At 41.5% G+C, this 23,751-nt stretch overlaps 1 protein-coding gene across 6 annotated transcripts in view; it reads right to left on the bottom strand.

Moving 5' to 3' along the window:
• The window catches only part of FAM118B (family with sequence similarity 118 member B), a 46,139-nt gene extending 22,424 nt beyond the window's left edge, over nucleotides 1-23,715 (bottom strand). For 5 of the 6 annotated variants that reach the window (XM_067751538.1, XM_067751539.1, XM_067751540.1 and 2 more), the window contains exons 1-2: nucleotides 23,616-23,715; nucleotides 1,537-1,629 (exon numbers count right to left, since the gene is read on the bottom strand). In XM_067751538.1, coding sequence (XP_067607639.1) covers nucleotides 1,537-1,622 — 86 coding nt within the window. In that variant the 5' untranslated portion in view covers nucleotides 1,623-1,629; nucleotides 23,616-23,715. Of the gene's footprint in view, nucleotides 1-1,536; nucleotides 1,630-2,244; nucleotides 2,267-23,615 lie in introns of those variants that run through there. The other variant, XM_067751543.1, reaches the window with a different exon arrangement.
• Between the last annotated feature and the right edge of the window lie 36 nt (nucleotides 23,716-23,751).

The raw sequence follows: 23,751 nt of genomic DNA, 5'->3' as shown, positions 1-23,751 counted from the left end.
TTTTTTTAAAATGGCATCTGTGCAACAGAACAGGATGCTATAAAAAAAACTGGGCAAACGAAAAGATTTCTTATTTCTATACAAAAAAGACAGAAATAAAAAATTCATAAGGTTGGGAGATACAACTGAGAAAATCTCTGAGAAAGTAGAATGATAAAAACAAAAGTGATAGAAAGCTGTAAGAAAATTAGAGACTTATCCAAAAGGCCCAACATCTGAATACCAAGAATTCTACAAAGACAGAATACAGAAAGAACCGTAAAGGAAATTATCAAATCAGTAACACAGGAAAATTCCTCCAAAGTGAAATTATTAGTAGCCTGCTTGAAAGAGTTACCTGATATCCAGATTCATGTGAAGATGTATCATTGTGAAATTTCAGATTACTGAGAATAAAATAACCATACTTACAAGTTTCTAATGAGAAAAGAAAAAGAAGTCATATAATACAAAGGACTAGGAATTAGAAGAGAGTGGCTATTGTGGCAGGAACACTTAAGATGTTAGCAGAGAATGGGCAATGATTTCATTAACGGTAAGGAAAATGAGTCCGTATCGGAAGTTCTACACTCAGCCAAATCATCAATGTAAGAGTACGATACAGACATTCTCAAATGTCTCCCAAAACTTTTCTCCTCTGAATCCTTACTAAGGAAGCTAACGAGGTGTTTTTCAGCAAAATGAAGGAGTACACCAAAAAGGAAGACATAAGATCCAGGAAACAGAGGGTCCAATACAGGAGAGATGTGAAAGGAATTCCCAGGGTGACAGGAAAGGAAAACGGCAGACAGCAGCAATGTGGCAGGCCTGGAGCACAACTGCCCAGAGGGAAGGACCCACGGAGCAGCTTTAAACTTGCACATTACTGACGTGTGTCAGCAGATTAGGAGATTTACGCTCTATCACAGAGTTTGAATTTAAATTGATAGGTTCAAAGAAAACAAAGCAAAAAAAAAAAAAAAAAGAGACAATCTTTAATAACCTGGAGGAAAAAATGGACAAGGAAAGAAACATAATAACACATTAGGCTCAGCTATGAATACTATTTATACAGTCATACAATGTAAATATTAAACCAAAAATTGTGATATAAAACACACTAGGAGGCTGTGAGGAGAGTCTATGGTGTGTTTGGGGAGGGCAGCTGGGGATGGATGAGGGGAGGATTCAGGACAGCAAGTCTAATCCTTACCTTCCATAATTAGAAACAGGTAAAACCCAAAACTAAGAAACAGCAGTACACATGCAGTGTTAAAAATCTGGATGTAAATATTAGAAGAAACAGACAAAGTTGAAAGTGATTACCTCGGAGGAGGAGGTGAGGCACTATGAGCCTTAAAGAACTGTCTTTTAAAATTATATACATTTCTGACCTTGATAAAAAACAGAAATTAAATGCAAAATAAAAACAATTTTTATATGAAGGCCAATATTAATTAGTGATGCCAACTGGGATGTAGGGTAAGTTCATTATTTTTCATTATCTACCATCAGTGGTGATTTCCTCTGTTCCTCGGATCCCCTTCCCTTGTTTACCTGGGCTTTTTGGTGGGAGGTGCGCCATCACTCAAGAGCTCCCAAATCTGGTCTATAGCCGAGGCCTGGCTCCCTGTAGAAGCCATCCAGTTTCTAAAAGAGATTAAACACCACGGACCACAATTAGATGTGTAAAGTATATCATTCAAAATAGCACATGCATTAAACAGTTTTAATAAGCTGTACATCCTAAAAAGTGTTCTAGAGGTATAACCGGCTTAACGGAAATTCATTAATTAATGTGTCCCAAATTTAAGGAATTAAATTCATCCAAAGGAAAGTAACCTCAAAATTATGACTTTGGAGCTCTATATTGTTATCCAAAGTATACAGATATATATAAGTTCTGAAGGCTTCCCCTCCCCCTCCAAAACCAAACAAAACCAACATCAACTCATGTCAATTGTTGGCCATCACTTTGTGGAGCCTAAGAAATACCTGCTATTCTCCCATGAGACAGGCTTGGGGAAGACTTTGAGGATAAAAATAACCCACGAGGATTTCCCTGGTGGCACAGCGGTTAAGAATCCGCCTGCCAATGCAGGGGACAGGGGTTCGATCCTGGCCCAGGAAGATGCCACATGCCGCGGAGCAACTAAGCCCGTGCACCACAACTACTGAGCCTGCGTGCCACAACTACTGAAGCCCCTGCACCTAGAGCCCGCGCTCCGCAACAAGAGAAGCCACCGCAATGAGAAGTTCACATACCGCAGCAAAGAGGAGATCCCACTCTCCGCAACTAGAGAAAGCCTGGGCACAGCAACAAAGACCCAAAGCAGCCAAAAATAAATCAAAAAAAAAAAAAAAAGATTTAAAATTAACCCACGGGTAAGTGTGCTAAATGCCCCCAATTATCCTTTACTTTCACCTAAAGAAATCACTGGCTCAAGAATAGAATAATCAATACTAAGTTGCTGATTGTTGAACATCCCTTGTTGCTGGACAACTGTGTCCTCACGGGCAGTGAGGCATGACTCTCTAGCTAAACAAAGACTGGGTTCTGAGACACTATGAAGAATGGGAAAGGTATTACCAAGCAATTATATTCAGGTGATAACTAGACAAAGTGAAAGAATTATTGTGGATTAGAATAAGACCAATAAAGAGAAGTTTTAACTGCTCAAAAGTTTACTAAACTTGCTAAATATAAGGACTGTTAATTCTAAAATAGCAATACATTAAATATTGTCCCCCCCCAATAACCAGAAGACAATACATATTACCAGAGTTTTGGACTTTTTAAAAAAATTTATATTTATTTATTTATTGTTGGCTGTGTTGGGTCTTCATTGCTGCGCGTGGCCTTTCTCTAGTTGTGGTGAGCGGGGGCTACTCTTCATTGCCGCGCGCGTACTTCTCATTGCGGTGGCTTCTCCTGTTGCGGAGCACGGGCTCTAGGTGTGCGGGCTTCCGTAGTTGTGGCACGTGGGCTCAGTAATTGTGGCTCACGGGCTCTAGAGCACAGGCTCAGTATCTGTGGCGCACGGGCTTAGTTGCTCCGCGGTGGGTGGGATCTTCCTGGACCAGGACTCAAACCCGTGTCCCCTGCATTGGCAGGCAGATTCTTAACCACTGCACCACCAGGGAAGTCCCTGGATGTTTTATTACCTTACATTGTCAGTACTTAGAAACCAAACTACTAATAATTACTTGAAGCTTGCTGTTTTATCAGAAAGCTTTTTTCTTTCTTAAGACATTTTTAAAAGTTTGCTGAATTAGTTTTTCTGGTAAAGAGAAGGCTAATTTCCTCAACTCATATTCCATCACACATACTGGAATTCTTTGGTATCATAATCACTTGGAAAATAGGGATTACAAAATCCTAACAGTGAGTGAGGAAGTAGACCATCTTTCCAGTCATATCTTTGGTTCTGTTGGTGAGAAAGCTGGGGCTCAAGAGAAGACAGACAAACTACTTAACTCAATAAACCTTGCCCTACCTTCATAATCATCTGAGATGCTTGTTAAAAGTATATGTTCTTAAAGATAAAGTCTATTAGTTAATTTAAAAGATAGTATATGTTCCCAGGCTCTACTCCTAAATTACTGAACGAGAATCTCCACAATCTTCAGGGGATTCTTATGATGAGACAAACAGGGAATACCTAAAAGAAATGCAAACAATTTCCCCACAATCCAACGTTTTGCTAAATAAAGGATGCACACCACATGCCACACTCCCTTCTTTTACATGTACACATCACTTATTACAGTCTCACAGCTTCCCAGTTGCCAATACCAACAGTTAGGAGTTAACTGCCATTAAAATATTTCCATGAGGTTTTTATTTCTCTGAAGTCTACCTATGCTCTAGACTGGAGAAGTCGTGGCAGGAGTGGGAATTTCTACCACATATGCGACAACCCAGCAGTTTGGGGATGTTTTTTAAAAGAACACAATGAAAAGTGTTCATTATGCTCTTTCTTTAAATATGGCTCTATAAACCCATCTGCAATCTGGACAAACTACACTCATGTAGAAAACACTGTGTCTTGAGAAAGCTGAAAGTAAAACATAGAGAAAAGTTAATTTAATGTTCATTAAGTTTTGAAGATGGACATCTTCATAATCCAATGTTTAATTCAGCTACTAAACCAGAGTTTTAACTCTTATATAGCGCTTACCACGTGCCAAGCACTACTTACAAATATTAACTCATGTTATCCCCATAACCTTATGAAGTACTATTACTGCCCCATTTTAGTGATGAGAAAACTGAGGCACAGAAAAGCTGGGTACCATAATTCAAACCAAGGCGGTCTGCCTTCCAAGTTCATGCTCTTAATCGCACTATTACAACCTAAAAACATTCTCCAAGTATTAGCTTCTCAGCTTTTTTACCCCCCGTTTTTAATTTACAGTCCAAAACTATCAAAGAACGGAGCTCCCACATTCTAGAAAGCAGATTTACTTGAAATAATTGTGATGCTTCGTAGCGGCTACATGATTAGGTGCTTTGTTGATGCAATCACGGCAGCTGGCTAAATTCAGGAGCTGAATGAAGCCATTTTTTTCCGGTGACAAGCACTATTTGTCACGTACCTCCCACCACCAACAACCTACCAGAGCCCTAGATCGGTCCTATTATTTTCTCCTGGAAAGTATGCAAGGTCATTCTGCTGGATTCTCTTTTCTGACAGATGGTCAATTCTTAGTGTCAACACCTGAATACTAAGCTTTTTAATTTTTTTCGTTACAGAGCCAACTGTTATGAAGGTCCATTCCATCTACATAATATAAGAGAATTAAATATGGCCGACAACTCTTGACAAGTTGTTACTGGAATGTTCTCGGCCCTCTTAGGAACTGAGCGAGAAGTAATTCAATATGCCCACATTAAATCTGACCATACATTCATTCTGTTTTCTAACAGGATAACATCTTTTCTTCAGTCTAAAAGATGGCTCATATGATACAATCTTACATGTATACCTCAGTGACATCTAAGCATAAACCGTATCTTATTCCTTTTAGAGTGTTATTTCAGGAAAAGAAAAATCTATTTTACCCCATTGTTTACTCTAAACAATCTGCAGGTACTGCTAAAGAGGTTCTAAGCTAATTGCAAAAATCTTGCACAGAATTCCTAATATGCAGCAACTAGTTCACACATTAATTTCTTTATGTGATCACTATTTGAGTTTTCATTTTAGTGGGACTTAGCAGAGGTGGAAAAAGCTTTTCTGCCACAAGAAAACAAAGGCAATTACCTGTGCCAGTGTCTTCATTACCCCAATTACTGCTAATAAGCCACTGAGAAATCCTTTAAGGCCAACAGAGTTCAGCAAAATAAAAGTTAGACATTCGGTAAATGCCAAGACAAGTAACCTCATTAACAAACTTTTTAAGGCCTAAGTCTTCATATCAGATAGGATACTTCTACTTTGAAATCTGTCAGCTTGGCAAGAAATAGAATGCTTATATCTGGTGGGTGAAAAAGGGAAAAATCAAGGCAAGTGTTCTAGGAAAAATCCATTAAGAAACACGGAAAAGATAAGAGAAAAAGGATTGGTTATATGCATGAAATTAAGATTGTATAAACTAGCAGTTGTAGATTTGAAAACATGAAAGAATTCCAGCTCCTCCTTTCACAACATCTTGGTGCTGGCGAAGATGGCAAAATCTAGCTGCTTTCTTCATGGAGGGATGAGAGTGGGGTCTCCCAGCCGCTCTCCTCACGCTGATCCGGGGGTCTCCCTGTGCTTCCAGTGTGTGGTCTTCAGCCCAAACAAACCACTGACATGCCAGAAGGAACACAGAATAATACACTTTCAGATATGGGTGGATGGAATAAAAAGGAGAGAAAAGTTCTAATGATGGCATTTTTGCCTGGAAATAAAAGATCTACAAATGACTAGCTTGCAAAGATGGTACATTCCTTGTTTTAAAAGATCAGTTGTATTTATAGCAAGCTTTCCCCTCTTCCATTAAAAATAATAATAAAATAAAACAGTGACTGAAATAGAGACTGGTTTATTTCTCTATCATAAACATAGAAAAGGGTTAACTTTGTTTTTTAAGGGAAAAGACAGTCATCCCCCGACTTGGAAGAAACCAAGCCCCTCTGATTGTGGCTTTTGGACTAATTTCAACACATCTGTTTTTTTAGCAACTATGGGAGAGGAAAGAAGAAAAAGATAGCCAGTGTAAGGTACTACAAAAGAGCACCGGACAAGCTTGTTGACAATGTAACAAATTAACTAAAATAGGTTACTAACGCAGTTGATGAATTCAGTTCTATAATGTAGATTGCAGCCTATCCTATTTGTTTTGTATAAAACAAAATTTCCATTTTCTTCCTTCTCATTCATACAAAGAAATGGAACTGATATATAAGAACTGTATCTAGATGTGCCAGGATGTGATCCCTCTGTGTACCCCAGTCTTGAAGTCTTTCCTCTACCTCTGGTTAACCTAGTTTGCTCCTACTTTTATCCCTAAATTGTATGTGCCTGACACCCTCTACCTTCTGTTAGATAAGATCTGTATCACACTCATCTCCTGAAAATTTGCTTTAATACAGTCACTGATAAAATGCCAGATTGCTACCACTTATTCTTGGGATTTCACCAGCAAACAATGACCTATCAATGAAAAATGTGAGAATGAACTCATAAGATATAGGGTTTCTGGAAAGACTTTAAGGATTGAGACGTATAATCACAAATTCCAGAAAGCCTTTCAACTCAAGTCCCAAAATAAACTACACTGGTATTCCAGGCTCAAGAGCTGAGATGTTGTTTATATCATTTATTTTCAATTATAAAACCAAAGTAACACAGCATGTACAGGGAACAAAAGTGTTTCAAGAAGGAGTAATGGAACATCCAAATTAAAATCTGCTTTGAATTAGAAGTTGGTGATGGAAGTTGATGATTTTACCATGCAAAGAATGATAACTAATAAATTCCTTCTTTGTCACTGCTTTCCCTCCTGTGAAGCTTCTGAGAAGCTTGTATCTGAGACAGTATATCCTGAAAACAATGACACATGTTGCTAAGGAAGGAGACTTTAAAAATATTTAATAAAAATATTTTCCATGGGGACTTCCCTGGTGGTGCAGTGGTTAAGAATCCTCCTGCCAATGCAGGGGACACAGGTTCAATCCCTGGTCCGGGAAGATCCCACATGCCGCAGAGCAACTAAGCCCGTGCGCCACAACTACTGAGCCTGAACTCTAGAGCCCGCGAGCCACAACTACTGAAGCCCTTGCACCTACAGCCCATGCTCCGCAACAAGAGAAGCCACTGCAATGAGAAGCCTGAGCACTGCAACAAAGAGTAGCCCCCGCTCGCCTCAACTAGAGAAAGCCTGTGCGTAGCAACGCAGCCAAAAATACATAAATAAAATAAATTTATAAAAAAAAAGAAATATGGTCTTTATTAAAAAAATAATATTTTCCATGTATCAAGTAGTACGATGATACAAACAATTTCATCACAAGTAACCTAGGCAATTCATTAAAAATAAGATTAAATAAATCTTCAAGGGTAAGATTTTACATTCTAGCCAGTCCTTGAAAACTGAAGTCCCCTATTAAGACAGTGTGAATTATGAATGGCTGGACCCTCAACTGCTTGCTTCTCATGCCACCAAGAGGACACACAATGTGCCACATACAGACGTAGGTTCCTTCAAGTCCGGGCGAGCTCAGGCCATGTCACCATTATAGAGGATTTCTCTATGAGCTGAAATTTGACAAGTTGTAAAGAAGGGAAGACTTTCCTGTCATAATAAAAATTAAAATGTTTAGCAAGAATATCCCACCTAGTTTCCACTCCTTTTTACTTTCTTGAGGATTTCTGACTTAAACAGCACTGAGTTTGAAAAAATTTTTTTCAAGTTGCATTTCGACATGGAGCTTGGCAAATATTATGGTTAAAAACTTCAAGTGAACTGTGAACTGTCACACCGTGTGAGACATCTCAGAAGTCGATTGTGGCCATGTAATCCAAAACCCGTTCACAGTAAAACCAAGGACAGAATATAGGAAAGATACACAAAACAGACCTGTCTTCGCACAATATCTTTTTTTTTTTTTTTTGCGGTACGCGGGTCTCTCACAGCTGTGGCCTCTCCCGTTGCGGAGCACAGGCTCCGGACGCGCAGGCTCAGCGGCCATGGCTCACGGGCCCAGCCGCTCCGCGGCTTGTGGGATCCTCCCAGACTGGGGCACGAACCCGTGTCCCCTGCATCGGCAGGCGGACTCCCAACCACTGCACCACCAGGGAAGCCCCGCACAATATCTTAAACTGACATAACGGATAAAAAAAGAACTGAATAGACACCCATCTTGGGTTCTTAATTATGTTTAAAACTCAATTATCAAACTACCCAGTAAAGAGGGATTTTGCAAAAAGCTTGCTGTGAGTGCATTCAATCTTTTCATTCTGTCATTCAACAGAGATTAAATGTCTATGAAGTGCTCGCTCCTGAACTTCCCACTCAGGATGGCAATGGAACTGGACGTCTACAGAGGTCATGGCATTTCCTTTTAAAGAAAAAGAGGGCAGGGCTTCCCTGGTGGCACAGTGGTTGAGAGTCCGCCTGCCGATGCAGGGGACACGGGGAGCCGCTGGGCCCGTGAGCCATGGCCGCTGAGCCTGCGCGTCCGGAGCCTGTGCTCTGCAACGGGAGAGGCCACAGCAGTGAGAGGCCCGCGTGCTGCCAAAAAAAAAAAAAAAAAAAAGAAAAAGAGGGCAGACCATTACCTTTTGGGGTGATGCTTATGCAGTCCTATCTAAAGGAAGGAGAAAAAAGGCCTTGCAAATTTTTCTAGGGCCCGTCTAACTCAGTTATATTAACCTGTACCATTTTCCTTTTTTACTGTGAGATGAATGTAGAATGTTTTGTTTCAGAAAGTCAAAGACGTGTGCTTCTCAGCATTTTCTTTAGTGATCATACCTCATATTTAACCTCATGGGAAACTAAACTCAAAACAATAAACAGCAATTTCGCAGGGAGGACTCAAGTATGAAACAACCATGACAAATTGGGAAAGGAATCAGTAAGAAAGAAGTTTAAGAAACCACAAAAGGATACTCTGAAAAATAAAATTCAGAAACACGGGAAAAGATCAGTTATGGGCAAGTACGGCAGAACACCTCCCTGGATAAACTAAGCCTGGTCCTTTATAAAGAATACTGTATATGCAAAACAAAGATGATACTGAATATACACACCAACACAATACACTTGACATGTGTGCAACTGTGGCAGCATTCTTCTATATTAGTATTGATCACATAACCTGCACCCCAACCCCGCCCAAGTACAAACGCCCCTCCCTGTCTCCTGCCTCCTGTCTGTAGAGAAGTTGAAGTCTCCCAGGCCTCTGAGTCACAAAGGAGCAGGCTCAAGCAGCTAACGATCAGGACAATAGAGTTACAGACTCAGTGTCTGATGCATGTTCCTGAGTGGTTTTACAGATACCGTAACTGCCACCTGAGGGGAAAGGCTGACTGCATGATGACCAGACTGCAGTTGTGACAAACCACTCCATCTTGAGCAGTACGGAATCTACGGCTAGCACAGCGCCAAGAACTGACCTTAAGAGAATGGGATTAACACTACTGCTGAAAATAATCTGCATCTTTGTGGGCATCAAAATAATTGTAGCTTGTTCTGCCCCTGTATGGAAACGGACAACTACAACTGTGAGAAAAGAGATGCTACAGACCCATGTCAACATCTTCCACTCTAAGAATACGACACCCTACGTCAGCAGGAAGAAGTTACAGAAGACAGACCTTTGCCCATGATCCCACAGAAATGGAATGATGTTCTGACAAGTGGGGATTTGTAAGCAGCATTTGGAAGGAAAGAGCTCTCTGCAGGAGGCCTCTTTGCCTTGTCACTCACCTTAAACCAGCCCCCAGCGCCCCCCACTCCCCCCACCCCAGCTCTGCTCATCTCCAGCCCTAGTACACCTTTCAGATCTTTTGACCACGTGATACCTTGCCTAATCCTAGTCTGTTGGTTCTTTCCATAGATCAAAGGAGTAGAAATGAAGAATAAGTAACAGATAACCAGATCTCTTCCCCAGCTTCCCCTTCAGTAATCCGGCGAACAAACTGTGAACACGATAGCATCTAAAGAAAAATCAAGGGAATTCCCTGGCAGTCCAGTGGTTAGGACTCGGCGCTTTCACCGCCGTGGCCCAGGTTCAATCCCTGGTGGGGGAATAAGATTCCCACACGCTGCACAGCTGGGCAGGGGGGATCATCACAAGACATCAGCAAGCCTGCACACAGTGGGATGTCGATCACTGTGACCCGCTACGTGAATGACTGACTGGGATTACTTCCCTTTTTCCCTTTAAAAACTTTCACAGCCAATCAGAATCTTTGGAGATGGTTTTGGGGGGACACTGAGTCCACCACCTCTGCAGATTGCAGGCATTCTGTAATTAAAAGCAACTTTCCTTTCTACCAACATTTCTCTCTCTCTTAATTGGTTTCTAAGTGGCCAGCAGCCAGACCTGATTTGGTAACAGGACCTTATGAAAGTAGTGTGCCTGATTTAGGTCACAAACTTAAGAAACACATGGAAAATCTCACTAAGTCAAAGAACAGAAAATATAGATCACCAAATGAAAATGTTAAAAAAGGATTTGGAGCAACTGAGCTTGAAAGAAATAAGGGAGGTGACCAAACCTACTCTTACAGGGCAGCTTCTCCCAGACTCAGCCCAATCTTCACCCCCATCACTGCCCCTCTTGGAGATACGTGCATTTGGCACCTTTGCCATCCTTTGCTGTAAAACAAAGCCTTTGGCTTTTAACCTGAGATCTCTAAATTGGAAAGGTAAATTTTCAGCTTTTACTAAATGCTAGGTCATATGAGCTTGTGATCTATCATCAGTTTCTCATTCACAGAAAAAGAGATTTTTTGCTTGTTTGTTTAGTTGCCCTTTGAAATGAATTTAAGAAACTTTCGTGTTACTTTGGAATTACCTAAATCAAGTTAAGACATGAGTCGGGGTATTTATAGATTACCACCTGCAGAGCATTCACAGAATGAAAATTCTTTCCCTAATTTATTCACTTATTCTGGCTTATGAACTTCTGAATTTGACTGAGAAGTCTGTTCCTAAAAGGCTGAGGAACTCCCTCCCTCCCTCTAGACCTGCTGGCTTCTTTACTGTTCCTCAAACAGGCCTGGAGCACTCTGGCCTTGGGGCCTTTCTTTGTATGACTGTTCCTTCTGCTGGATCTTCACCACCTCCCCCCCCCACCCCGCCCCCTGCAAATCCGCACAAGTTTCCAATCCTTTGCTCAAGTCAGACCTTCTCAATGATGCTACCCTGACCACCGTATCTGAAGCTGCAGGCTCCTCACTCACTGCATCAACTGCTCTACTTTTAATTTCATAGCACATACCACCCCCAGTATACTAGTTATATTTATTAGTAGTATAATAAAGATATTAATTACGCTTATTATTTGCCATCTGCCTCCTCCCACTGGAATATAAACTCCTCAAAGGTAGGGATCTTTGTTTAGTTCACAATGCAGCCCGAGATGCTAAACGGTGCCTGGCACAGAGTAGGCACGCAAATACTTACTGAAATGAAGTAACTGAAATCTAAGATGTTGCTCATGATCAGAATTACAAGAAAGAAATTTATCGTGCAACAGAGAATGCATTTCTAATTAAAAGAAACACCCTGTGACTGCTTTTAATGCAACTAGGACCATAAAAGGCCATTTCTTTTTAAAATGGAACAAATGGGAAAAGACAAATTCCTGTGAAAATTGCGTGCACAGTAAATCAACATTCAGGCTATCACTTTTCAGATACACCAACAGTCACAACAGGGAGTGAAGGTAATCTGATTCCAGCAGGCAGAAGAAGGATTTCAGACTTAAGTTTTAAGACTATCCCTCTGACACTAAATGAAAAATTTTAGACGTAAATCATTTTATTTTTATAACTCAAGTTTCTGATATCTAAGATGTAAACTGATGTAGATTCTTAACGCAGGAACTCTTTCTGGCAAACAACTCAAAGACCTTAGTATTTAGGGCTAAGAAATCGGTTTCTTTTATTTAATATATTAAATCTATCCTAAGTGTTTTACAACTAGAGAGGACGAAAGTCTTTTGTAGCAGCAAAAGGGATTTCAAAACACAAATTGGATCAAGTCATGGTTTAAAATCACTCAAAGGCTTCTCTGGGTTTAATAATACAAAACTCCTCATCCTGCCTGCAAGACCTGGCCCGGCCTCTCCAGTCCTCTTGGCAACATCCCTTCCAGCCCTCAGCCTCACCCACACAGAACACATCACACACCTTCCCGGCTCACACAGTCTTTGCTTAGAGCGCTATACTCTGCCAGTGAAACAGGAGGGAAAGGGGCAGGCACAGCCTTTGAAAGAATAACATAGCCTGAGGACATGACATAAACTGATTAGAACGAAATGGGTCCAAGATGGCAGACAAGTCAACTTCCACTAGACCTTGAGCCTCAGTATACACTCACTGTAACACATCAGCAAGCTAAATGACACACCCACAGGCGCCATGACAGTTCCAAGGATCCATAAGGATCAAAAAGTGGGCGGTGGCCCCATTCCTGGAAATCCCCGCCCCTTTCCTAAATAGCTGGAATACTCCTCCCACTCATTAGCCTATGAAATCACCCACCCCTATAAAAACTGACAGCCCCATACCCTGGTGCCTTTCTCACCTTCTGAGATGGCCCACACTCTGTGTAGTGTGTTTCTCTCTAAATAAACCCACTACTTACCTATCACTTTCTCTCTCACTGAATTCTTTCTGCAATGAGACATCAAGAACCTGAACTTCAGTAAGTCCTGAAAGCAGGTGTGTGATCTCAGTTGGAAGACTGTGGGTTTTGGCTGGGTTCAGTCCCAATCAGGATTTAGGCTGGGTTCAAGTCTCGGCATGTGGGTTCAAGTTCCTATCTGAGTTTTACACAGTTTAAAAGCTACATGCAGCGAATTCTCAGTCCCCTGAGTTCTTCCTCTGGCCTGGCATGATTATATTCTGTATATGCTGGTAGAGTTTAAAATGACTGGAACTGTACTAGCCACAGCAAATCCACTGCTTTGCAGTCACAAGCTGTTGAATTTTCATGTTAAAATACCTGTTAAATGCCAGGCATTGGGCTAAAAGTGATACTATTACCGCATCCAGTTCACCTCCAACAAACACCATGTAGTGTTTACAGTGAGCCAGGCACTTTTCTGCGCTTTACAACGTTCACTCCTCTATGAAGCAGACACCATCACCATCACATGTCACAGATATCACAGATAACGGAGGCACAGAGACATTAAGTAACTCGCTAGCGGTCACATGGCTATTTATTACACAGTAGATACAGGATGCTGATGCCAGAGCCCACGTTGTAGAGACACAACTCAATACTGTCTCACCAAAGATGACTAACGTCATACCCTTAAGGGCCAAACCCCTGAAAAGTCTCCATCTTTTAGGGGCAACGGAACTGTAAACATATACTTACCAATATGGCAAAATTCAATGAAATAGTTGAGACTTATTTTCCTTTACCTCTTGGAAGCATCTGACACTTAATTCCATTCTCATCTCCCCTGGACACTGTGTTTTCCTGGCCTTCCTCCCAACCCTTCTTCCTCTGCCCATTCCCTGAATGTGGACTGTCTTCATGGCACCATCTGAGGCTCTCCAGTTTAACCACTTTACCTACTCCCTACTCTCCCTACCCCACTTACTCCGATGGTTTGGCCTCCAACGAGGCCAACTAAATGCTAATGACTCCCAAATTTGTATCTTCAGCTCAGATCTCTCCTGTGTTTCAGACCCATGAGATACCTACTCAGAAGTTTCATTACAGCCCTTCAAAACTCAAACATACTTTTAGACAGTCCTATTTCAAACTTAAAGATCAAAACACAGTTCAAAAACCTGCTCCTAATCATGTGTTGGAGGTCTCTGAATGGCAGAAATAATCTCTGGGAGATAGGATTACAGGTGATTATTTCCTTCTTTCTGTCTCAAGCACTAACACAAGTATTTATTGATTTTGAAAGAACTGTCATCTACTTCAGGAAAGTTCTTGCAAGTACCTTCCCTGGATCAATCTCAGTAATCCCTTAAGAACAAGAGAAGGACGGACCAGTGGGAGCGTAGGAAAGTGGCTAAGCTTGTACCTGTAAACTAGCTGATATTCCGTTCAGGGCATTTGGATTTCTTCCTAATAAAAAATTAACTGGAAAATATTCTCTTTGATCTGTAAATGAACTGAGGGATGAAAGCACTGTTTAGACCTGAAACAAGAACCTGAAAGCTCCAAAAAGAGGTTATTATCTGCCACAGAGGCCCACCAGAGCTAGAAAGACTAGGCTGATAGAAGAAACACCTTTAAAAGCATTGCTTTGCAGAGCAGGCAGCATCAGTCTTAAAAAGTGGTCAGTGAAAATAATTAAGGAAAAAAGATAGATGAGAGAAAAACAGGTTAGGGAGACCTAAAAACATACTTTAATAAAGAGCGAAGGAGGTCAATGCAAGACTGAGGAGTCACAGGGAGAGACAAGAGGGCTGGATGGCCTGGGCCCCGAGGTGGGGACAATGCATGGGGGCGGAGGGAGTGGGGGAAGGCACTTCTGTTTTCTGAGAAAACGAACAGGTTGCATGTAGGCACCCGGGAATAAGTTTAGGGTACAGCGAAGTAGAAAGAACAAGCGATCCCATTTGGTTCTGTGAAGAAAAGCAGCTTTCAGGAGGAACTCTTGGAGCAAGTGTAAGCATCCTGGTTTCATGCTGACATCAATTCAAAAAACTGTATTCTTAAGAGTTTGCCCCTGCTTTTACACCACACGTTTTCTTATACGTAAATCCCCTTCGGGTTTTTTTTTTTCCTAACTTTTCTTCCTTCATTTACCTTAGTGTCTTAGTAAAATTAACTTTTTAAAATACTAAGTACTTGTGGATTCACCCAAAGAGCAGCAGAGCATGTTTCTAGAGCAGAAGAAAGAGAGAAGCAGTGCATTTCTAGTGACTGAGGCCAGTGGGCGAGTTGGGGTGATGGAACCGGAAGTGAGCAGAGGGCTGGACCCTCCAGGTCCCCGTGGACATGCCTTAGTGGGGTCTAGAGAGCTGTGGTGAAACGCTAAGTTCTTATCACATTCATTCTGGCAACAGATCTCAAACCTGCTCCAATGTGGAGAGCAGGAAACTGAAAACTATAATGGGCTCTCATTAAAGCTGTCATATCCATATGACAAGAATGGATATTATGAAAAATGATCAAAGGAAAAGAAAAGATCGGGAGAAAAATCACAGGAATCATAGAAGAAAATGTCCCCGGATTGAAGGACATGAATTTCCAGAATGAAAGGGTCCACGGAGCACTCGGAATAGTCAATGATGAATACCTGCACCAGGGCACATCATCGTGAAACTCCAGACCACCAGGGATAGAGAGAGTATCTTCAAACTTCCAGTGAGGGAGAGAAGAGAAACCAAACCAACAAAGCAAGGTTTCGTAGAAAAGGTGTGAACCACCACACCTCCAGGGCACTTACAGATACCGGGAAGTACAACGAGGCCTTCAAAACTCTGAGGGAAAATTATTTCTAACCTGGGACTCGATTACACTTCCAAACTATCAAACAAGTTTGTGGGCAAAATAAAGTCTTTCAGATACTTCTTAGGATGTAAGATGTGAGCCAAGAAATGGGACGGCATGGGGGCCAGCCCAGGAGGAGAGTAAAGGTCAGTTCCTGCATGATACTGACAGGAAGCAGCAAAGGGAGGAGGAAGGTGATGCAGGGCTCCAATAAAAAATGGAAGTGATACATTTGAGCCCACAGATAATGTTACTGCTATGAATGTGATTAATACATTAGTGCATTTGGAAAAAAATTAACATAGGTAAGTGAAATAACCAGGCAAAGGTGAGCCTACACACATGGAACGGCAACGCAGGATCACCTGGCTCAACCAACGGTGGACGACATTGGGCAGAGGTATAAATACAGGAGTGTCTGCTGGGTGGGAGGGAGGGAGGGAGACTGATTCCTGGGCCCTAACTCAGCATTCACGGAATCAAAATTTCTAGAGGAGTGATCTGTAGCTTTAAAAGTACCTCAGGTGATTCTTATCATCAAGCAAGTTGGGGAAATGCTGGCTAGTACTTTGGGGTCAGTAAACTCAGAGTGGATTTGGTTTTCTGAGTCAGTTAACAGTGCAGCTCTCTTTATAACAGCTAGTGTAAGTCATTTTCATTAAACCAACAATATCATTAGAGCAAACACAGCATATTCCAATCACTAACAATTAATACACACATACACACACACACACACCCAATCCACATCTTTTTATATGGTCAATTAATCTATGACAAAGAAGGTAAGAATACACAATGGGGAAAAGACAGTCTTGTCAATAAATGTGTGGGGAAAACTGGACCGCTACCTGCAGAAGACTGAAAGTGGGCCACTTTCTTATGCCATATACAAAAATAAACTCAAAATGGATTAAAGAGTTAAATGTAAGACCTGAAACCAAAAGCTCCTAGAAGAAAACATAGGCAGTGCACTCTTTTGGTCTTAGCAATTTATTTTGGATCTGTCTCCTCAGGCAAGGGAAACAAAAGCAAAATAAACAAATGGAACTACAGTACATCAAACTAAAAACAGCCTTTGCACAGTGAAGGAAACTATCAACAAAACAAAAGGCAGCCTATGAATAGGAGAAGACATTTGCAAACAACATCAGGTAAGGGGTTAATACCCAAAATATACAAAGAATTCATACAACACAACGTCAAAAAAACCCAAACAACCTGATTAAAAAATGGGCAAAGGACCTGAATAGACATTCTTCCAAGAAGATATACAAATGGACAACAGGCACATGAAAAGATGCTCAACATCACTAATCATCAGGGAAATGTAAATCAAAACCACAATGATATTCCATCTCACACCTGTCAGAACGGCTATCATCAAAAAGACAAGAAGTAGCAAGTGTCTTTATGGTGAGAATGAGAGAAAAGGGAACTCTCGTGCACTGTTGGTAGGATTGTAGACTGGTGCATCTATTATTACAGAATATTGTACAGAGGTTCCTCAAAAAATTAAAAACAGAATTGCCATATGATCCAGTGATTTCACTTCTGGGTATTTACCCAAAGAAAAAACACGAATTCGAAAAGACACATGCACACCAGTGTTCACTGCAGCATTATTTACAATAGCCAAAATATGGAAGCAAACTAAGTGTCCACCGATAGATGAATGGATAAAGAAGATACACACACATACACACACACACACACACAGGAATATTACTCAGCCATAACAAAAAATAAATCATGCCACTTATGATAACATGGATGGATCTAGAGAGTATTATGCTAAGTAAATAAATCAGAGAAAGACAAATACCATATGATCTCACTTACATGTGCAATCTAAAAAAACAAAACAAAATGAAAACAGACTCACAGATACAGAGAACAGGTGGTTGCCAGAGGGGAAGGGGGCTGGAGGTGGGGGAGAAATAGGTGGAGGTGGGGGAGAAATAGGTGAAGGGTACGAAGAGGTACAAACATCCAGTTATAAAATAAATAAGCCACAGGGATGTAACATACAGCATAAGGAATATGGTCAATAATATTCTAATAACTTTGTATGGGGACAGATGGGTAACTAGACTTAACGCAGTGATCATTTCATAAAGTATGCAAATATCAAATCATCATGTTAGCACACCTGAAACTAACATACCACTGTATGCAAACTATATTTCAATTTTAAAAAGCCACATCTTTAACTTACTGATGAAATTTTCAAATGCTACAGAAAATAGGTTTATTCAACTTAACCAACTATCTGTTGCAAAGACCTTCTTGAATTTCTCTAGGGATCCTCATATCCTCTTTTATCAACATGGCTGAATAATCCCTCAATTTTCCATTGTCCATGTTCTGGAAACAGTTTCTAGGTTCACCCTTCCAGTGTATATTCCTTTTCCCATAAGATACTTGGTCATCTTCATTTATATAAATGCTACAAAATACATAGCTCTTTAAGATGTTGAAAATGCTCCAATGTAACATTCTTGTTTTATAATCATAAAATGCTGACTAATAATGTGAGTACCTACTACACAGTAGGAACCAGATACACTTATCTTGCTGCTCATCACAACAATCTTATCAGGTAGGTATTATTGGTTCCACGCACATATGAAGAAACTGAGGCTGAGAAGATTAAATGCTTGTGAATAACAAAGCATGATGCAAATCCCAGTCTGTTTTTGAAGCTCATGCTGTTTCTAAAATACTCATTTCCTGCAAGCACTGGAATTTCAGCGGTCAACAGGTTGTTTACTCCACCCCCCTTTTTGGACGAGAAATTTAGGGTACAAAACTTTGAAGTGATTCCCCTAAATGGCAGAATGAAACCAAATTCCATAGCTCTTGACTCTTACTCTATTTTTACTCCACAAATCTATGCACTGATGCTATACTAGGTGCTGGACAGGGCTAGTATTTATTGAGCATTAACTACGTATGGGGCTCTACAGGGCTTTAACCAGCATTAACTCACTCGATCCTCATGGTGGTCTTAGGGTAGACATTCTTCCCATTTTACAGGATAAAAAAAACTAAAGTGAGAGAGATTAAGTAACTTGCACAAGGTCACACAGCTAGCAAGTGGCAGAGCTGGATCTGAAACCCAGCCTACATGACTCTGAAGTGCAAGCTCTTAGCATCTCCAAGGTTTACAGTCCACATTATCTCTTCTGAATGCCCATATGGTTTTAGTCTAATTAAAAGTGTACACATGATGTGTGGACCCTTCTTTCAACCTGATAATTCAAACAAATGAAGTGTTAGAAAGTGAGACCAACAGGAAAATCTGTACACTGACTGGTTGCTTGGTGATACCAAGGAATATATTTTTTAAGGTGTGATGATGGTATTGAGGTTACGTTGAAAACTAGTTCTTATCTTTGACAGATACATACTGAAGTGTTTACAGATGAAACGATTATTTCTGGGATTTGATTCAAAACCATTTGGGAGTTTGGGCCAAGACTGGCCCTGTGTTGGCTGGATGTATCAGAAGCTGGCTCATGGGTACATGGGGTTTATTAGAGTTTTCTCTATCATGTAAACGTTTGAAAATTTCCACAATTCAGAAAGAATGCACAAAAAAAGAGAAAAAGATGAGAAAAACCATGTTATTTTAACAGCATTTGGGAAACAGAAATATGAATAATTTTCCCCACTCTACTTTTTGTATTTTCACATTTTCTATATTACTTTTATAATGGAAAACATAAAATAAGCTACTTAAAGAAATTCCCCCCCAGAAAAAAGAAATTCCCTATCTTCTAAAAATAGGCAGAGCAAGTCTGCCCATAATCTAATGAGGTCAAAGCATCATGACGAAAGCATTTCCCAGCCCTTTATCAGTTAACTACCATTCACACACTTTAAAAAAAGGCCACTTTTTAAGGACAAGTATGGTCTTTAAATATTAAACTAGCCAAGAGCATAAAGGTACATAAGGGCAAAACAGATTAGACACAGACTTAAGAAAAACAATTATGGTAACTAGACTTGTGGCGGTGATCACTTTGTAGTGTGTATAAATGTTGAATTATAATGCTGTACAACTGAAACTTAAATAATAATAATTTAAAAAAGAAATTAACCCCCCAAACCAGATATGGTCAGGTAAAAATGGGTTACATTTCAAGGGATAATTAATATATAACATGCTTTGGTTTAAAAAAAAAAAAAAAGACTAACTAGTGATACAGTTCCTCTTGATAGTTAGGCAGAGTTTGGGACAAAGACTTTGAATGTGTAATGCTGACCTTTCTAATGGTCACATGGACCACAGGACAGGGATCCCCTCGCCAGTGTATGGCCAGGTGGGGATGGGACAGCCACAGATCACAGGCCAGCTGTCTTCTGTGGGTCGCCGCCAGTTTTCCTCAGTGACACAACAATAATTTCCATGTGTGTCACAGTATGAAAAAAGTTTGGGAAGCAGTGTTAAAGCTAGACCTGCCCTGACATTGCTCAAAAGCTGAAAAAAAGTGAAACAAGGGGCAACAGTACAATGGAATCTCTTTAAAATGCTGGCATGGAAAAAAGAACGAACACACATGGTATAGGTCAATACCATTGTTTTCTAATTTTTTTTCTATCTGCACTCCTTTCCACAACCCACCTAGGAAATCTGAAGGTGTATTCCAGCAGCACTCAATGAAGTAACCTCCAAACATAAATGTTAGCTCAGTGGCATAAGGTTAAATTGTGGGGACAGGATTAAAATCCTGGTTCTCTGTGCCAATGCTAAATGTACTCAAGGTAAGTCTGAAATAAATTCCACTTGTTAAGAAAGAGAAGCACTTAAGCGTCAGTGGAAAATCTTGATAGAAGCTTAGAGCTAGTAAGGATCTTCTTTTAAAAGACAAATAACTGAAGCCCAAATTACTCGCTCAAGTTCACAAGCAGCTGAACTGGGACCAGTCCCCAGATCTCCCAGCTGCCGACAACTGCTCTTTCCAGGGCACCTCCAGAGAACTGCTAATTGCTTCTTTGAATCTCTCTAAAACCATAAAACAATATCCAAGTACTTCCTGCTCCTCAGGGAAACTGAATCGCTGGTTAATCTGCAACTAGCAAATCGCTGTTCAAGGAAACAGAATTTAACCTCATGCCACTAATTAACCTTAAATTTGGGATATTTAGACACAAGTTCTTTTATTAGTCCCTGTTTGTATTTATGAAATAACAAGAAGGCTTTGTTGTTCTTGCACAGGTTAGAAAATATCCTTAAAAACAAATTATCAAGTTCTTCTTTATATGGTTATGGGGGGCACATATTATGATATATATCAAGATCTAGGGAGATAAGCCACGTTCATACTCTGTAAGAATGAAGACACCACTAATAGAATTTCCCTCCTTATACTGAGAAAACAGTCCAGATAAGAAGAGCCCCCAACCAAAAAGAGAATATGAGATTAGTGCAGAAGTGGAAAAATGCACTATCTAAAACAGGATTACCTGAATGAGGAAGAGAAAGGAGGTAATATATATCTTTACATAAATTCTTGTGTACTGAGAGCAACTCTATTTCAAATCAACAAGTGGCCAGACTCAAAGGATAAACATTAAGGAACCAAACTTCTGTACCCACATTGGCTAAAGCTGTACTGTGATACCAAGCAAACAAAAACTCTGAATTCTTCAAATTTCTCTTACAAAGTTTCAACAAGAAAAACCTAAAAGTTCCTTCTCCAGAAAAAAAGAGACCAGTGTTTTTATGCCTAGGCACTATAGTGTGTGCCTTGGGTTAACCTGAAACCCAAGAACACAAGCTCTGTGTCACTGACAATGACATCTGAGTTGGTTCTTCATTTTGTTTCCTGCCACAGAAGGCCAATTCTGCAGGAACAGGGGTCACTTCTTGAATACCATTAAGGACAGGTTAAGGCAGAAAAAGGCTCCCCAGCCCCCCCCCCAAAACCATAAAAGTCCTACACCTAAAACAGGCTTGTAATTAATGTAACGATACGAATTTAAGTCCTGATGTCCAAATTTCAGAGTCCCTGGAAAGGAGTCTTCACATACTTATGTAACACGTGATGTGCGACTGCTTAGTGAAATTAGAACCTGGGTCTGGGACATTATCAGTAAAAGGTAGTAATTCTCAACTTCTCTAGATCTGTGTCTTTCCTGGGAATTTGCAAGGGGAAAAAACAGTAGGAGAGAAGCTGTTTCTCAATCTCCCTTCGAATTCTTCACATTTATACCCCGATCACCTCTCTTATTACAGAAACATACACAGGTCTTCTTTCCCCCTCTTTACAAATACATGTACTCCTACCTCCAATCTTTAGGTCAAAAATGGACAGAAATTAGATAATTCAAAATGTTCAGACACACCTAACCCATGCCTCTGACGCACTTCAGCCAGCCAAGGGATATTTGTGAATTTACTCTGTACCAGATGCGGGGGATAAAAAAAATGAATGAGTCCTTAAGGCGCTCACAGTTCAACAGCAGCTGTCAATAGTACCTCTTGACCTGTACAACTCAAAACCAATTCACACTCAAAGGACAGTACAGTGTAGGGAAAAAGACCAGTGAACGGGGCTTCCCTGGTGGCGCAGTGGTTGAGAGTCCACCCGCCGATGCAGGGGACACGGGTTCATGCCCCGGTCCGGGAAGATCCCACATGCCGTGGAGCGGCTGGGCCCGTGAGCCATGGCCACTGAGCCTGCGTGTCTGGACCCTGTGCTCCGCAACGGGAGAGGCCACAGCAGGGAGAGGCCCGCGTACCCCCCCCCCCAAAAAAAAAAAAAAAACCAGTGAACGAAGCACAGCCTTTCTACTGAGCACTCAGATTGCAGCTTCCTAGCTGATTTCCCAGTTATCAAAGCCCTCTCCTTTTCAATCTGTCCTGCATTCAAATGCCAGATTCATTTCCAGAATTCCACTTTCAAGGAGTCTCTCTCCTGCTCTAGCATCTTCAAAGACTCCTCCCTACTTACCACATCTAGTTCAAACCCTTCTTCCAGTTAAAGTCTTCTGTAGGCTAGCTCCACTTACCTGTTCAACTTTATCTCATGCTCTACAGGGCTCCCTTCTGCCAATCCCTTTTAGGGGGTAGGACGCAAACTTAATTCCACTACCTCCTCTAACTCCTCAGGGAGCCTTCATCCTAAGCAGTCTTAAAAACCGTTTCCTCTATCGTCAGCACAGATCCGTTAATTTCCTGAGATCTCGTCAGGGCTCGGCATCAGCTTTCTTCTTCATAAATGGCAGGTCTGTTCCCAGGTTCTTTTAACATTACTATCCCAACCAGATGTTCCTCTTCCTTGCCACCCCTTAGTGAAGTCCCAGGGTCTTGACTTAGTGAAGTCCCTGGCAGTTTGGGCATGGGAGTCCCAACACTGCACCTTGTAAGAGAAGGAGAGGGTCTGGAGCAAGTTACAAACCAGGGATGGAGAAAACGAAGGAAGTGGAAAAGGGAAGGGAAGATTCCTGCTCTGTACTTTGTCTTTTCTTTGGAAGCTGTGGGGGGAGGGACGGGGGAGACGCCACGAAATGAATTCTTGAAGAAGGCAGAAGAAACTCAAGGTGCTCCCTAGGAAGAAAATATGGACCCGTAGATAACGGAAGGGCTCCCCATCACCCCTGGGAGAGAAGGACTAGTTACAACGTGAAACAAAGAGGTTGGGAATCAGGAGATGAGGGGTGGAGAGGCTTCAGAGATCCCGCGTCTCCGAAGGTCGAGCGGTAAGGAAAAAAAAAAAGGACGCGAGGCGTCCCTCGAGGGATTGGCCGAGCACCCGGGACGTGGCTGCCAAAACGGACGAGGTGGGCGCCTCAGACGGCTCTGGGGCGAGTGTTCATGGGGCACGCTTCTCCCGGGGGCGGGGAGGCGGTTTTGAGTGGGGTCGTCTCTTAAAGGGAGAAACGGTTTCCCAAGATAGGGACCTCCGAGAACGGAAGCGCTGGGGACGCGGAAACGTTAAAGCGTTGAGGCACCGGCATTTCCCAGCCCCAACCCGGCTTCTCCACACACTCACCGCGTCTCCTCCGAACACAACCGCTCCAGTTGCAGCTACCGGCCAACGCAGCCGCACTTAGCGCGCCTCGCCCCCACGTGACTCGCCCGGGACCCCGCCCCGCCCGCCCCACGTGACCCTCAGGGCCCACCTACTC

This window comes from Pseudorca crassidens, chromosome 9 (assembly GCF_039906515.1).
Source record: "Pseudorca crassidens isolate mPseCra1 chromosome 9, mPseCra1.hap1, whole genome shotgun sequence".
NCBI lineage: Eukaryota > Metazoa > Chordata > Mammalia > Artiodactyla > Delphinidae > Pseudorca > Pseudorca crassidens.
Note: the sequence above shows the minus strand (reverse complement) of the source record. Positions and strands in the feature narration are given on the sequence as shown.